This window comes from Amorphotheca resinae (assembly GCF_003019875.1).
Source record: "Amorphotheca resinae ATCC 22711 unplaced genomic scaffold M430scaffold_1, whole genome shotgun sequence".
Classification (NCBI taxonomy): Eukaryota; Fungi; Ascomycota; class Leotiomycetes; order Helotiales; family Amorphothecaceae; genus Amorphotheca; species Amorphotheca resinae.
The window spans coordinates 2645145-2660950 of NW_020194471.1; the positions used below are offsets into that span (position 1 = coordinate 2645145).

At 48.6% G+C, this 15806-nt stretch overlaps 4 protein-coding genes across 4 annotated transcripts; 3 read left to right on the forward strand and 1 right to left on the reverse strand.

Annotated features, from left to right (window-relative positions):
- The first annotated feature begins 1988 nt into the window (after positions 1 to 1988).
- On the forward strand, positions 1989 to 5788 carry M430DRAFT_113285 (hypothetical protein). The gene is made up of 6 exons (XM_024861505.1): positions 1989 to 2620; positions 2863 to 3007; positions 3116 to 4015; positions 4185 to 4535; positions 4820 to 5092; positions 5144 to 5788. Exons 1-6 carry the CDS (start codon positions 2450 to 2452, stop codon positions 5500 to 5502), a joined length of 2199 nt encoding a protein of 732 aa, XP_024725503.1. The 5' UTR covers positions 1989 to 2449; the 3' UTR covers positions 5503 to 5788.
- Positions 5789 to 6166: 378 nt separating this feature from the next.
- On the reverse strand, positions 6167 to 7504 carry M430DRAFT_132039 (hypothetical protein). The gene is made up of 4 exons (XM_024862225.1): positions 7081 to 7504; positions 6816 to 7021; positions 6322 to 6720; positions 6167 to 6258 (listed from the first exon to the last, which is right to left on the reverse strand). Exons 1-4 carry the CDS (start codon positions 7251 to 7253, stop codon positions 6179 to 6181), a joined length of 858 nt encoding a protein of 285 aa, XP_024725504.1. The 5' UTR covers positions 7254 to 7504; the 3' UTR covers positions 6167 to 6178.
- Positions 7505 to 9280: 1776 nt separating this feature from the next.
- M430DRAFT_132043 (hypothetical protein) lies at positions 9281 to 11669 on the forward strand (the record flags this gene model as incomplete). Its single annotated transcript, XM_024862226.1, has 6 exons — positions 9281 to 9742; positions 9857 to 10188; positions 10248 to 10752; positions 10883 to 10969; positions 11018 to 11068; positions 11122 to 11669. The coding sequence occupies exons 1-6, from the start codon at positions 9658 to 9660 to the stop codon at positions 11667 to 11669; spliced, it is 1608 nt and encodes a 535-aa protein (XP_024725505.1). The 5' UTR covers positions 9281 to 9657.
- A 2931-nt stretch (positions 11670 to 14600) lies between these two features.
- On the forward strand, positions 14601 to 15623 carry M430DRAFT_38684 (hypothetical protein; the record flags this gene model as incomplete). Its single annotated transcript, XM_024867268.1, has 3 exons — positions 14601 to 14642; positions 14701 to 14719; positions 14784 to 15623. The coding sequence occupies 3 exons, from the start codon at positions 14601 to 14603 to the stop codon at positions 15497 to 15499; spliced, it is 777 nt and encodes a 258-aa protein (XP_024725506.1). The 3' UTR covers positions 15500 to 15623.
- Positions 15624 to 15806: the final 183 nt, after the last annotated feature.

A 15806-nucleotide genomic window follows, 5' to 3' on the forward strand; every position in this document is an offset into this window, starting at 1 on the left:
GACCCTCTCAATTACCATTGAACAGATTAGGGAATCAAGGTGAGATTCCTCTTATCATAACCATGAACCACTTGATATCTTGCGTTTTTATAAATTCTTGCGATTGATACCAGAATTAACAAAGATGGCCAATAAGTCCGCTTTGCGAGTACCTAGCCTCGACTTGTGGGACGTGAGTCACCATCCGGTAGTGGACGTGGCTTCTCTTGCATGGAATATTGTGGTTCCCCGTTTGCCAGCTCACCGGAAGGCAGTGCTCCACAAGGAGAAGGAAAACACCAAACGAGAAGCTCCAAAACCCGATATCTCAAATGTCGCAGCGACTTGGAAGAACCTATATGTCAAAACTACGTTCTCTAACACACTCTGAATCACTCGCGAGTGGTAGTGCTCAGAGCAATGATTCTTGCAGTAAAAGCTGTTGATTTTCAATCTGCTCCAATAACCATCTGATCCTCTCATTCGGATTTTCCGAGGAGAAAGAGTGGTCTGAAGGAGCCGACTAGGCATTGCGGGCTATACAGAATAATCAAAATCTCATGGCCCATGGGCCATGGGTATCATCATTTTATGTTGATCTCCCTCTCCTGACAAACGATTTGATTTACCAGCCACAAAGGCGCATGATAACAAGCGCGATAGGAGGCGATGAACAATTTGGAGAAAACCAAGTGGTCGGGATCCAAGAGAGGGTAAAATGTAAGAAGAGTTTGAGAAAGAGAAAAAGCAAATTCTTCCACGTTGCAGCGAGGATGAGGAGGCGGGAGCCTTACAACCGTGGCCGTCTGTGTTGCACGATGGCACATGCATATCATATCTGGAGCAGGGGTTTCTGTTGCCGTCATACGACATGGATGAGCTGAGCAAATTGAGGCTGATTTGGAGGAGGTACCTCCGCAATGACCTTTGCAACTAGTTGCACGCGGCACCCACGACTCCACGAGTTTCTCGTCTCTATGCCGGAGTCGAGGTCTGTCTGGTTCCAGAGGACGAGACTCCCAGCCCACTGTCTTACAGTCACGAGACTGAGACTTTATCCTCTCCATACAGACTGGTTACACGGCGAAGCAGGTACATACCTCCGTAGGCATATCTGGATGACTCGAGGACGGCCATGTCCCATGTACCACATAGGGGGGATGAAACTAGCCTACTAACCGGCGGGCGATTTGGCAAAAATTCAGCCTGGTTTCGGCTATCTCTCGGAATATTCGAATAATAAAGTTTTGACGGCCAGTATATCTGATATCTCGCGTCTGACGATGCGGCACCTCTGGCTCACTCGAGAGGTGATAAAGTTGCTGTGCAGGTAAGAAGGAGCATCTTCGATTGATCGTACACTCTGTACTCTGTAGGTTGTATAGCGATTGCGATCACCCAGTTAAGATCGGGATCTTCAGTTATCATCTCCCTCGTAATTCGTACCGGGGCACGGATTATCAGTCGTGCCGCGTAGCTAAGATATTGCCGCCCTTCGCCGCTGAAGTTGAGCGTACCTATCTCGTCGGGTCATCGCGATTGCTGAGTCGTGCACATCATGGACCGGCGCAACTCGACAAAGGAGCGTTTCAGGTTCCTGTGCGCGTATTCCATTCAGTCGCGGTATCTGGGGCTCGATCCCCAGTAGCGGGTTCACTGCGTTGACGGCTCTTCTCGATGTCTCGTCGCCCGCAAGCTGGTCTGCTGGAGCTTGGACCTGGCACCCAACCTCCAAAGGCTTCAATCTGCCCACTATCCCACCTCCGTCGTCCATGAATCCAATTGGCACCAATCATATCTCCCGTCCATTCCTGGCCCCGTCGACGGCAACGGGGACTAAGCCGTATCCCGCTTTGCTGGCGTCGAACTGGCTGTTTCGTTGTGGGTCGCTCCAGCTTTACCCCTGACCTAAACTCGGGTTCCTGGGATTCTGGACCTCTTGAGTCTTGACGTATGTATGTGTGCGGCCTGAGGCCATCTTCCTCTCTCTCTCCATACCTATTATTATCCTCATTTCTCTTCTCCTCTCCGTGATATCTTCACCCAAAAGTTCTGCGTGTTTTCCTGTCTCTGTCTCTGTTTGTTTTCTTTACACGACAATCATTCAATCCATCGAAAGGAAATCCCGTTACCACTGCTTCCTTGTCCCTCCCTTTTTCGAGCCGGTCGACGTCGATATCTCCTCCGTCACCCCAACCATCCCTGATTCTCAGTTCTTTCGATTCTTGCCAGGTTGAACCTAGGCCCATCTTACCAATACAGACTTTCGGACGTTCAAATCCAGCACATTATCAACCTCGATTTCGAGTTATTAGCATCAACTTCCGCGGCACGAATTTGTATCCAGCCAAGCATATCCGCAGCGTTCGCGTCACATATATACACATATATCTACATCGGTGGAAGAATCTCTCCGTTCTTACTGGTGGCTTAGGGTGTGGATCCCGCGTCAATTCACATCCGCATCAACATGATGTTACAATCCTTTAACATACTACCATCTCTTATCCTGTTACTGAATACCCTGCCGGCCGGAGTTCTCGCAAGCCAGATCCTCAAAACGACTGGATTCAGCACATGTTTACCGAATCCCGATATTACGGTTCAAAATGTGGATGTTGAATATGACAATAGTGACAAGGTGAGCACAAAATCAACTATTCGTTTTGAGCGAAATCCGATATGAGGGGTCCTTTTGACTTAGTGGCATCTCTCGATAAAGCTGCAATGGTTGAACCTGTCAATTATCTGATATACAGTTCGATCATCGCCAGCTTTTCCACCATTGTGGTAATAGCCTATAATATCAGCTGAGATTCAATCATACTGTCAACCATTGCAGTTCTCTTTAGATACACAACGGAGGCTAACGATTCTCTCTAGACGGTGACGTTCAACTTGGCTGGGACTAGCAGCCAAACTATGAATGTAACCGCTCAGCTGAATGTTACTGCATATGGCACGACAGTATATCATAACGAGTTCAACCCTTGCGATGCAGACACATTTGTTGCCAAACTTTGCCCTGGTACGTTCGATTCTCTACCGAAAAATGCGCTCTATCGATACTCACACCGGTGGATTTTTTTTATTTCAAAATACCCACCATGCAATTTTACTGATTCTCTGCCTGTAGTACCCTCGGGATCGTTCTTGGCCACTGGCTCGCAGGCTATTCCAGCAAAATATAGCTCTATGATTCCTTCGATAGCATTTTCCATTCCCGACATAGCGGCGCAGGCAACATTAGAACTGAAAGCTCTTGATAGCGGCGAGGAAGTGGCTTGCATTACCTCAAAAGTAAGCAACGGGAAGACCGTCAACGTACCTGCTGTGTCTTACGTTGCTGCTGGGGTCGCCGGCACAGCTCTTTTAGTGACCGGGTTCTCTACTCTTGGTAGTGCTGCTGCTGGAGGTGGAGCAGGGGCCTCGGGAGGTTTTGGCCCGTCATTCACTACAACCTTTGGTTGGTTTCAAGGAATGGCCATGAATGGAATGCTCTCTGTGAACTATCCACCTATCTACAGAAGCTTCGCGAAGAATTTCGCATTCAGCACGGGCATTATTCCCTGGACCTCTATGCAGACCTCGATTGATAATTTTAGGGCGGCGACTGGTGGCAACCTGACAGGCGACAGTGTCCAATTCCTACGGAATGCCACTCTTCAATATGGGGAGAGTAGATCGCCAATCTCGATCCGGGCACTAGGTGGACTGGTGGGCCGAGACATCTCCACAAACGTCAACTCATCCTCAACGGCCCCTGAACCAACAAACCCCGGAGGCCAATCTACCTTCTCGGGTATGAAAGCATACTTTGAAGAACTATCCGTTCCTCAGGCCAATACATTTATGACCGTTCTCCTGATCTTAGCAATCGTCGTTGCTGTCATTATCGTCGGCATTTTACTCTTAAAGTTGATCTTGGAGCTCTGGGCACAGCGTGGCTCCTTTCCTCAGAGATTGGCAGGATTCAGGAACCATTATTGGGGGACAATGGCGAGGACAATTGTGAATCTGATACTCGTTTTCTACGGTTCGTACCTCTCTACTTAACTGGGTGGCATTTTACGTGGCTGCGATCCAGTCACCGAAATTATTTGGTGGCCGTCATGGTTCTGCCGATGAAACGGAATAACTTTCGGGGCTCACTGTTTGAGTACTCGGGTTTGTCCAGATCGCGATTGCTAATTGATTCTATATAGGTGTTTGGGTACTTTACTGCATTTTCCAATTCACGCATGGCGATTCATGGGCAGCCAAAACATTAGCCGGTATCACTCTTGGTCTCTTCACTGGCGTCCTTGCATACTTCGCCTTCAAAATCTGGCAGACGGCGCGTCAACTGAAGCAGATCGATGGTGACGCATCGGCGCTTTACGAAGATAAGGAGATGTGGCTGAAATACAGTCTCTTCTACGATAGCTACAAGAAGGATTTCTGGTGGCTTTTCATCCCCGTTATCATATATGCGTTTGCAAAGGGCTGTGTATTAGCTGCTGCTGATGGCCATGGCTTGGCTCAAACAATTTGCCAGTTGGTTATTGAGTGTTTAAGTAAGTGAACATTCCTTATGTTTAATGTTCAAGGGACCTTTTTTCTATCATTGCGACCCCCTTCCTCCAAAACACCCTTCGGCAGTGTTGAGTAAAACTGAACGAGACACCGCTTTTCAAGCTTTTAAGATAAATGGAGCGCATTTAGTATTGAACTATGACTATGGGGTGAATCTGAGTTCATCACTAGAATTGCTCTGATTTTAAAAGCTTTAACTGGATTTCTCTCGAACCTTATGTTGCCCACCTTATTGTATGGTCAACAATTGCTAATGCAGCCCCAGTGCTTGGTCTACTTGCTTGGCATCGGCCCTACGAGAGACGATCCGGAAATATCATCAACATATTCATCCAAGTCGTGCGAGTGCTCTCAGTTGTGTGCATCCTTGTCTTCGTAGAGGAGCTTGGCATTACACAAACAACCCAAACCGTGACGGGGGTCGTCTTGATAGCGGTGCAATCGGCTTTGACCGGAGCGCTGGCCATTCTTATCGCTGTCAATGCTATTATAATATGCATCAAAGAGAACCCTCACCGTAAGAGGCGTAAGGAAGCTGGTAAGAATCCTCAATATCCAGACCACTACACCGAAGTTAACGCAGCCATAGAAAAACTCAGCCGCGATCTCGACAATCTCACCCCTCTTGACGCACGAAACTCATTACTCCTAGACCCCGCAGCGCGGTCTAATGTCACATACGTGAACGACTTCAAATGGCCTTTCGTCAGTCAATCTAGCGTGGAGAGTTTCAACTTCACGACCGAGCCAGCGAACCCTTACACCAGAACAGCGCCTTCCAGGCCGTACCGGAAATCGCACGGCGCCCGCGGTCAGGGATCCTTGGACAGCAGCGAGAGCCTCATCCAGCACGCAGCTCCATTCGGCGAAGATAATCAACCGCACGGGCTGGCGGTATCGGATCCTCCTGCCTATTCGCCTGGTGATTATAAAGGCATCGCCTACTGATCGGGATCATCGAGGCTTCATGATTTCTTTTGGCGGGAATAGCGGTTTGTAGAAATTGGGTATAGGTTCATGAATTGCATTGTATTTGGAGCGGGTATGGGTGGAAGGCTTTAAAGCGAGCGAGCGAGCATCTTTGATTTGAGCCCTTTGGAGATATATTCGGGCAACATATGTATATACATAACTAGGAATGGACACAATCTTTTTTACGTCGGATTAAGCTGCATGAAGAAGTATTATTAGATAGGAGAAGGGCCAAAAAGTCCCATATGAGTCTTACTTGACCAGAACAAGTCCATCCCTCTCCCCAACCCTCCCCAGTCATCCCATACATACATACACACGTTTCGTCTCAAATCCGCCCCTCCCCCCCTCCCTCCCTCCCTCCCTCCCTCCCTTCCTTCTCCTCATCAAAACCTCCCAACACATAGCCATAATTCCATTCCATTCCATTTTATCTCATCTAAGACCAACCCATCAGGCGGAATGGTGGAATGGAGGGGGGGTACGTGCGATGGGATACTGGTTACGGAAGTGAGGGAGAGGGATGAGAAAGAAGTGTCTTGATAAACCCCCCCCTCCGCCCCGGAGAATACACTGTTATTGATATGCGCGACAAGCAGTAAACAAATCGACATTGAAGATTTTATCAAATTCAAAAATAGTCTACAGATACTTATTTAAGGAAGCTTCCATTGGTCTTGGCAACCTGTTCATCGTAATACCCCTGGAAGGCTAACCATCCCTTCTCCGGTCCTACATCAATCATCAGCATCATGCATGGCCTAGTAGACAAAAAGGGGAAAAAAAATAACATACCTCCGACCTGCTCATAAGTGAACGCAGCCTCCTCATCCTTGATGAGAATCTTCTTATGGCCACTTCCCGCACTGGCGGCATCTACCAATAGCTGCGCATGGCACGTCTTATCAAGACTGATGAACCAGAAGGCCGCTTCGTCAACCGACTGACCGACCGTTAACAGGCCGTGATTCTGCAGGATGCACGCCTTCCCCTTGCCCAGACACTTCGCGATCCGAATGCCCTCCTCGCGATCCAGCACGATGCCTCCGAAATTGTCGTACACCGAGTGCGATTTGTAGAAGCGCAGAGCGTCTTGCGTGATCATGTCTAGCTCGCGGCCAAACACCGAGAATGCTTTCCCGTAGACCGAGTGCGCGTGGCACGCGGCGTGGACGTCTGGGCGTGCCTTGTGAACTAGATAGGATGGTCAATTTTGCCTGGCATCATCACAGAGGGAACTGGATGCGGTCGTAGGTAGGTAAGGTAAGGTAAGGTAGGTTTGTGCCCACTTTCTGAATGAATTGCAAATGCCGCAGCGTTGATGGGCTCATCTCCAATCACCACATCCCCGGCCTCGTTTACGAGGATAAGGTCCGAGACGCAGATTTGAGAGAAGTGTTGCGAGAGGGGGTTGAGCCAGAAATGATCCGTGAGGATGGGATCCCGGACGGAGATGTGACCCGCAACGCCCTCATCGAAACCTCGATCTGCAAATCTGCGGGGAAAGTTCAGTGGAAGTCGGAGAGCAAGGAGGCCTGCTGAGGAACGGCGTACACCCGAAACGCAGCTGCAAGATGCTGCTTGCGGTATAATCTCTCCTCTTCCAGAGTCTCAAACTTGGGATAGGAGCGGATCTTGAGCTTTTTGCCTGAGACGGTCTTGCCTAGAGCCCCAAGTTTTGCATTGCCCTCAGACTCAGCTATGAGTGTCGTTGCTGAGGGTGCCATGATCGTAGCTAGAGATAGGGTAGTAGGGGCTTTGGGTGGAAATATATATATCTTTCTTTCAAAAAGATGGACAAAACCCGTGCTATGGATGTGATGTTGGAACTTAGAAGGTAAGTTCGCAATGAAGTTGAATGATGGCGGTTGCTATTCCGTCCTCTCCGCAAAGTGGGGTAGAATGCTGGAAACTTGTGAATGGCGATATCCAAGGGTACCCACTCGGTACCCGCCTCCACGTTTCGGTACAAATCAGATATGAGGACGTGAGTACAAGTACAGTGAGATACAACCATCCAACTTTGCAGGATCTGTTGAGAAATAATCCACGTATCATTGATGGTTATCCTATCCTGCCCATACTGGTACGGAATGTAGAGCTTCGGGCAGCGGGGTCTGAGGCACGTGACCCCAATAGCACACTGATGCTGATTTGAGGCTGGGAAGCGATGGCCAGCTCGCCGCACAATTCACGTGAAGTCTTCGTCCATACTGGAAGAGCTGGTACGGCCTCACGAAGGACTTCGACACATTTCAGTATATCTTCTTGTGCGGTAGCTGCGGTAGTCTGGCTTCAGTAGCAGTTAGCACCGTCTCTTGTAGATTTGGTGAGGCCGGGACAAATGGAGCAGCCAGAGCCAGCGAGTATGAGGACGACGTATCGAGAGTCAGGTCAAGCAAGTCTTCATTGCTGATATGAATGTTATATGGACAAAGACAGAAGACAGAGAACCAAAACACAGCACTAGGATTAAGGATCTACTCGGTATGGAGATATGTTATTCCGTGAAGAGACAAGCTTCTCTCGGGGCGCCCGTAACGGCGTAACGATATAGCGGGCTAGCCGAGAGGTGCCTGATTATTGCCTGATCGACTGATCCACATCCTTCCAATCCTTCTACGGAGCACTTAGCCGAGCAGCCTTGGCACCGTGGCCCGTGGCGGCGGCGCACATGGATTCGAGCCTGAGGCCCAACAATGATCCACATCGCTATCAGCAGTTGTCAAAGATTCTTGTCATGCACCGCCCGCTCTCATTGGCTGCGCTGGACGACGATAAGGCTAAGGACACGCTACGCCACATTCGGCCATCCACGAATTCTTTTCATCGGAGATGCCAAAGTCTCCTAACGGAAGTACGTCACATAATTACGGGGAGAATTCCACGGGATCATCCCGTTGTGCTGTAGCAATTCCCGGACGAAAGGCGGCTCCGGTCATCGGCGGGGGAAGGAACATGCAGGGGCGGCGAGGGGAGAGCGCGGAAGAGAAGAGTTGAGGAGTGATGAGATAAAGGTACGGGCCTCGTTGATATATAGGTACTTTATCAGCCCTAGATAGACCATGAACATTGAACCTTACCTTCGAAAAGAGCCCGTGGACAGGACTTTTACGCAACTAGTTTGCATTACTGTTCTCTTATTTGACTTTCCTGGCACTCTCTGCCTCGTTATTACTGATTACTCTTCCTTTCGCAGTAAGTACCCCACAGGAGGCGTACCTGAGGCCAAGGAGCCCTTGATACGGCCCTATGGGACGTGGGAGATGCGCAACGGCTACTGGCTCCGCGCAGGTTTAAGGTCCGGATTGGAAGAGAAACCCCCTGGTTGGGGCCCTGCCACGCTGCCGCCCTGGAAGCCTTTCCCCCTGTATCTTCTAGCTGCAGTGCCGCTGCATGTCAGGCTGATGAGTCTTGAGAAGTTGAGCATTACGGAGCATTCGATGCTGGATCGTCAGTCGCATTGCTTTGCAGAGCGAGATGTGCAAACTTTTCTCTCTCTCTTTATCTCTCTGTTCTTGGCCGAGGGGAAATGGATGTGGGGGGTTTCATTTCTTTGCTTTTCCTGTTCATACGATTCTCCTCTTTTTTCCCGTCTTCCAGTGAGTGTGTTTCGAGCTCTCCCGGGGAACCGCTCGTTCCAACCTGACCAGCAGCGTCCGGATTATGCAGCGTGCCTTTAGGAGACGGCGCATAGGACGATATACATAGGAGGCACTGTAACTGTCGTTATTAATACGTCCCGATTAATAAGGCGCGCGTGGGTGGACCAGCTACGCTCGAACTACCACGCAGAGCCGGTTCAAGGGCCAGACACATAGGGCCCCCGAGTCCCCGACTTCTCCCATCAACTACTCGGGCTAGCCAGACACGGAGTGAACTATCCTTTATACTTATACAAAACCATTCTCTCTCTCTTTTTTCTCATCCCTCCTTCTCATTCCCACCTTTCTTCTCCAAAAGCGCATCGCATTGTTGTCCTTGGCCGCTGGCCCTCCCTCCTTATATCTTTTCTTTTTTTGTCGCCTCGGCCACCCTGCGATCTCAGACGACGTCATTCGCCCCCCCAACCCTCGGTACGCCTGTGAAGGCGAAGGTCGCTGAGCGGAGAGGAAGAGCCAACTTTCGACCATGTCGGAGGCCTACCGTCCCAATTATGCCTATGTTGGAGCACCGACTGTCTACAATGGCACCGGCAAAACTGGAGGCGATTCCGGTAAGGACCCTGCATAGGAAGCATTTATTTGCTTCTCTAAAGTTGGAAATTATTTTTTCGCGTTTCGTCTTTTTTTAAGCCGTCATCTACGCGATGCTAATACGTGAACAACAGCCGTCGAAAATCTCAACCAGTGGTTCGATCCCGGTGATCAAGCGTATATCATCGTTTCATCATGTATGGTTCTGATTATGATCCCGGGCCTGGGGTTTTTGTATTCGGGGTTGGCCCGAAGGAAGTCGGCGCTGTCTATGATCTGGGCCTGCATGGGCAGTTTCTCTATTATCGTCTTCCAATGGTATTTTTGGGGGTATTCCTTGGCATTTAGCTCCTCTGCGACGAATGGATTTATCGGAAACCTGGGTCGCTTTGGTCTCAAAGGCGTGTTGGGCGCGCCTTCCCCCGGCTCCCCCCTCATCCCAGAACTGCTCTACTCCTTCTACCAGGTCAGTTTTGCCTGCTCAGCCTGATTCCTCATTTTTTTTTCACTTTCTGACAATCCCAGTTACAATTCTGCGCTACCACGGGTGCCATTGTCATGGGTGCGGTCGCCGAACGAGGCCGTCTGATCCCCGCATTAGTGTTTATATTCTGCTGGGCAACAATTGTGTACTGTCCCCTCGCATGCTGGGCATGGAACGTAAATGGGTGGGCATACAAATACGGGGTTCTGGACTACGCTGGAGGTGGACCCGTCGAAATTGGATCCGGGTTTTCGGCGCTTGCGTATTCGATGGTCCTCGGCAAGCGTCAGGAGAAGATGATGTTGAACTTCAGACCTCACAACGTCTCTCTAATTACCCTCGGCACGGTCCTGCTCTGGTTCGGATGGTTGGGATTCAACGGTGGTTCGGCCTTTGGTGCCAATCTTCGTGCAGTCATGGCTTGCTGGAATTCTTGCTTGACTGCCATGTTTGGCTCAATCACTTGGTGCCTGCTTGATTATAGACTCGCCCGGAAATGGAGTATGGTCGGCTGGTGTTCCGGATGTATCACCGGTCTTGTTGCAGGTCCGTATCCCCGAGTATCTTCTTTCGCATCCTTGTTTTCGGAGCTTGTCTTGCGACTCAAGGAGCACGCCTCGAGAGTTCTGACTTTTCTAAACTGGGAGACGTTGAGGCTAACTTGATAATTAAATAGCTACCCCAGCATCAGGCTTTATTCCTCCCTGGGCATCCGTGATCCTAGGTATTGTCACTGGGATTATTGCTAACTTTTCAACTAAAAGTATGTTCTCCCTATCCTGATGGATTGTCGAAACTAACAAGTTCGTAGTAAAATTCTGGATCCGCATTGATGACAGTATGGATGTGCTTGCAGAGCACGGTAAGCTAACTCTACTTCAATCATCTCGTGCCCCAATCTGATGGATTTAACAGGAATTGCTGGGGTTGTCGGCCTCATCTTCAACGCTCTTTTTGCTGCCGACTACATTATTGGCCTGGACGGGGTCAGCACAGGGGTCATCAACGGAGGCTGGATCAATCACAACTACAGGCAACTGTATGTCCAAATCGCGTACGTTTTAGCGTGCATGGGCTACTCGTTCGTGGTGTCTGCGATTCTCGCTTACGTCATCAATTTCATCCCCGGACTTCACCTCCGTGCTTCAGAAGAGGCCGAACTCCTTGGAATGGACGACGATCAGCTTGGAGAGTTTGCTTATGACTATGTGGAGATAAGGAGAAACTACAACAGCGGATTCGAGAATTTCTTCCCTGCGACTGAAGGACATTCAGGTGAGCCGGGGGAACACATTGTTAGCCCCCAGCACGGGAGTCAGGAGCATAGCAACATGATTCATGGGACATCCCCAGATTCAAGCAGCAGTGGTGGTAATGCTCATACTACGGTGATGGGTGATCGCCACGGTGTTGCAGCGGAGGACAAGTTGAAGGAAAAGGTTGAAGACCCGAACGGCGCATAGCAAGGTGCTTTTTTTTACTTCGAATGATGATTTGTTTGGATAGGCAAGGAGTTGTTGGGGTTTGGGGAGCGATATCCAAAATTGGCTATGGCCATGATTTTTGCAAGTTATGAGAGATATCCCTTATTTGTTCTATGTATCTATAAGTACCTATACATATAACGATATACTGTATCTATCATCATTACACATAACGTGGACCCTCCTTTACCCCATTTACCTGTCTACCTGGCTACCTACCTTATTTAAGAACTGCCTATTTATCAACCACCGCCTTCCCTTACCTCACCTTGAACTTCACCCGGAGGATTCAAGTTGAACGATTCGGTTTCACATGTATGTATACTTCCATCAAAAAGGCTAAACCATTTCAATTGTCCATCCAAGACAAGTTCCCTAGATCCCCAGAATGTCTCTCCAAACTCTCCTAGTGTCAGGCCACACTCCACATCTCACCACGATCCAAGACCCGACGTCAAAATATACATGCATGACCATGACATCACGTCCCGATTAGCTACCTAGCTTCCTATGCACCCCAGACGCTCTCTCCCGTCCCGCGGGTCATCAAGGACAAGGTCTCTCTCTCTCTCTCCTACTAATTTAGAGGGAGATCCCCCCCAAGGGGTAGTATTTTATTTTATTTTATCTAGTTTTATCTGCCGGGAAGTTGGGAGGCGGCTGGCTGGCTGGACTTCTGCTCCCTTATCAGTTCCCGTGCGGGCGCTAAGTCCCGAAATGGTACCTGGACTGATAACCACCCTACCTTAGGTATGATAAGAAGAGTGGGCTGATAAGGAGAGAGAAAAGAGAGAGAGAGTCCTGGAGCTGCGAATATCGGTGTTTGAATGAATGTGAGCTTATAGTATATAATGGTATGTTTATTAGAAAAAGTGGTAATAATATAAGAGAATTGTATTCCCTTTTGCTTCCTTTGCGAGCCTCTGAGCCAACCTCTCAGTGACGAGAAGGATTTCGTTCTTACTCGGTATAATAAGGGGTTTGACTACACTGAACAAACAGATATTGGACTGCTTGTAGAAAAGCACAGAGTATCTACTTCTTGCTTTTGGAAAAATATAGTTGCTGCTATCGGAAGCCATACCGATGTAGAACTACAAGGAGAGCGGACTCTCCTGTATCTTCAATTCCAGTGTAAGTAACTATTCTGGTGAGCAGAATGCTCTAGCTAATACTAATACTGGACATCAGAAGCAAGCCCGTGGATGACTATGATGATTTGGTCAGGAATTGGCGGTGGAAAACTTCGGAATGCCTGGATTGTAAGGACGAGCATGTGACCTCGCCTCACGTACCTACCTATATCAGGTAGCTTATAATGACAACATATTTATACTACAGACTTTCACGCACATACGATCGAGGGTTCTACGACAAAAAACGAATACCGAATCATCCAGTCCACTCACGATGATGGCTATCAGCATCACCAGCAGCCATACACTCCGGCACCCAGCCAAATTGGGTTGAAGAGAAGGGTGAAGAAGGACGTTCATTTATTTGATCGCGTGGCGGCCGGGAGCTCAACTTGCTCCAGCTTGAGAAAAGTTTCCGTGGAGATATGGTCCGTTTGGCGCGGCTACAGGAGTGCCGATGTTCAAGAGCCTCATCCTATGCAAGAAATTCCTCATGGAATAACACACCAAAACTCTGAACAAGGTGTTCAGTGTTCATTGGTGCAATATTAGGCTTGTTAGCCGTGTATGCAGCCCCAGCGGGAATCAGCACGCAAGCGGGAATGTGCATGCAGCCGAACTTATCTGGACGTGTTTATCTTGCTTGAAAGACTAGTGTCAGGCCTTTGGCAAAATCATCCCGCTCTTGCATGCAGCTGTTATCACCCTACCCCACGGACGAGGAGATCTCTAAAGTAATATATGCTCAAAGGCAAATCATATATTCGGAATCGAATTCATATAAGTTACTTATCGAACTGATCTCTTGTCCCTTTATATCTAGGCAGTTTGAATGCGCAAAAAGACGTCCAAATCCAGCATATTATGTGGATAAAGGAGCCTCTTCAGTTCGAAAAACAATACGTAACAGCGACAGGCCTGTGCGTAGTCTAGCGCCTTGGAAGTGTAGCATCATCGTCGGTCAGGTGCCGGGAATGATCAGATATCAAGTTTATTTGGACTGCAGACGCTAGGCGTGTGTATTCGTGTCAATTGATCGATAAGTAGCTTGTAGTATTGTGATATGTTTTACATCTGAGCAAAACGTGTTGAAAAAGGTGCATATGATTCACGAGCTAGGATTTAGAATGGCCGCCAGAAACTCACCATTGGGTTGGGGTGCAGCTGTGAAGCAACAGGATATCCAACGGGCTGTACTCTCATCGAAATCCAATTGTCTCTAGTATCCATGGCACCATGCACTGATTCATGCAGTATCAAAAGAAAACAGCATTTATATGCCATACAGGGTGCCCAAAACCAAGCAGAGGTCACAAAGCCAAAGACGAACACTTTCCGGTCCCAATCTGGAAGCAGATGCAGAGTGAGCACAGCTGCTAATACCTGTGCGTCAATTTGGAAAGGGAAGGAGATTTACAATCAGGGTTGAATGAACCGTACATATTGTATCTGTGTATAGCCACGATACAAGAAATTCAGAACTAGACACCGAGACCCCTCTATCAGGAGGGCCAGAACATGTATGCGTTTTGTAACGTAACATGGGGCCGCTAACCAGGAGGCTATAGCGTAAGACCTGGTAATATACAGAGATTTAAAGACACTAAAAACGTTATGCTTATACGTACCTTTAGGATTCATTCTTGCAGGCACCTTCGGTATTCAGGCGGCCACAAGATATAAATAGCGTGCTGTAAGTGAAGGAGTAGAATGCTAGAACATGCAACCCAGGTCCCAGGGCCAGCAATCATCAAGAATTACGTCTACCTTCACAATGAAATTCCTTTGCCTCCATGGAGCTGGCACCAATGCACAGGTAAGCTCCGTTTCTAGACGAATGGCCTCAGAAAGAGAGCTAACCGATGTCAACCAAGGTGTTTCAAGATCAGCTTGGTAGGTGGCCTTCTACGCGGAGAAAGAATCAATAATCTTACCAGGTCTCATTTATTCTACTAAGAGGGCCTCATTTTGAGTTTGCCGCCGGGGAATGACATCAAATTTCATTTTGTCCAAGCGCCTCATGAACTCACGTCTCTTCCCTTCGATTTCGAGGCCTACGCAGGATCGGGACCGCATATGCGGTTCATAGAGCACCCTCAATGGATCACTATGGACGATGTTATTGAGCGTATCGCCAAGGCACCATCGGGTGAAAGTGCAGAAATGATATGGCGCCATGCACTTGATTTCTATTACAGCAATGATACACCTGGAAGGTCCGAGTTCATTGGCAGCATTGGCAGATCACTTGCGCTTCTAAACTCTAAAATTGATGAGGAAGGTCCCTTTGATGGGTTGATTGGATACTGCGAAGGTGCTTCTTTTGGTGCAACTCTCATCCTCGATCGTTTGCGCAAAGAATCCAGCCTTCACGCACCCCAAAGCTTCAAGTGCGCTCTCTTCTTCAGTGGATATGCGCCATTTGCCCCTGATGGGTCGAAGGTCATCCTGGCAGATGAGTATGGCCAAATCTTCAACTTTCCCACATGCCATGTCATAGGGTCAGATGACGCTCTCATTGATGGGGCCATGGCGTTATTGAACCTTTGTGATTCGGGGCAGGCTACGGTGATTGAAGGTGGCTCAGGCCATCTTATGCCGCAAGACTCAAGTGCTTTGCGCGCTGTCAGTGCATCCTTTCTCAAATTGGTCGAGCTTGCGCAACAAGCTTGATATGATGGAGTCTTCAACACGCCACCTCGAGTATCCTTTGAGATAGAGATGCAGCGCAACCATTGCTAGATTAGCTCCACGGTATTCAACATACATGCAGAAATGAAGTGTTCTTCTCTTTCCGAAATCAGGTTAGACTCGTTCAATCAAGGAAACCACTCAGAATCACTTATGCTGGTCTCTCAAACTCAATCTATGTGTGTGGTCTCTGGTCTCTTTCTGGCTCAACAAGGTAGATATGGACTTTCGCGTACTATATATTGTCTCGAGATTGCCACATTTTCACCCTCGTACTTATACATTCCAA

Coding starts and splice junctions, on each gene's coding strand:
- M430DRAFT_113285 (XM_024861505.1), top strand. CDS start 2,450: ATGATGTTACAATCCTTTAACATACTACCATCTCTTATCCTGTTACTG. Junction 3,008..3,115: donor TGTTGCCAAACTTTGCCCTG/GTACGTTCGATT, acceptor CTCTGCCTGTAG/TACCCTCGGGATCGTTCTTG. Junction 4,536..4,819: donor GTTGGTTATTGAGTGTTTAA/GTAAGTGAACAT, acceptor ATGCAGCCCCAG/TGCTTGGTCTACTTGCTTGG.
- M430DRAFT_132039 (XM_024862225.1), bottom strand. CDS start 7,253: ATGGCACCCTCAGCAACGACACTCATAGCTGAGTCTGAGGGCAATGCA. Junction 6,721..6,815: donor ATTTGCAATTCATTCAGAAA/GTGGGCACAAAC, acceptor CATCCTATCTAG/TTCACAAGGCACGCCCAGAC. Junction 6,259..6,321: donor CACTTATGAGCAGGTCGGAG/GTATGTTATTTT, acceptor TGATTGATGTAG/GACCGGAGAAGGGATGGTTA.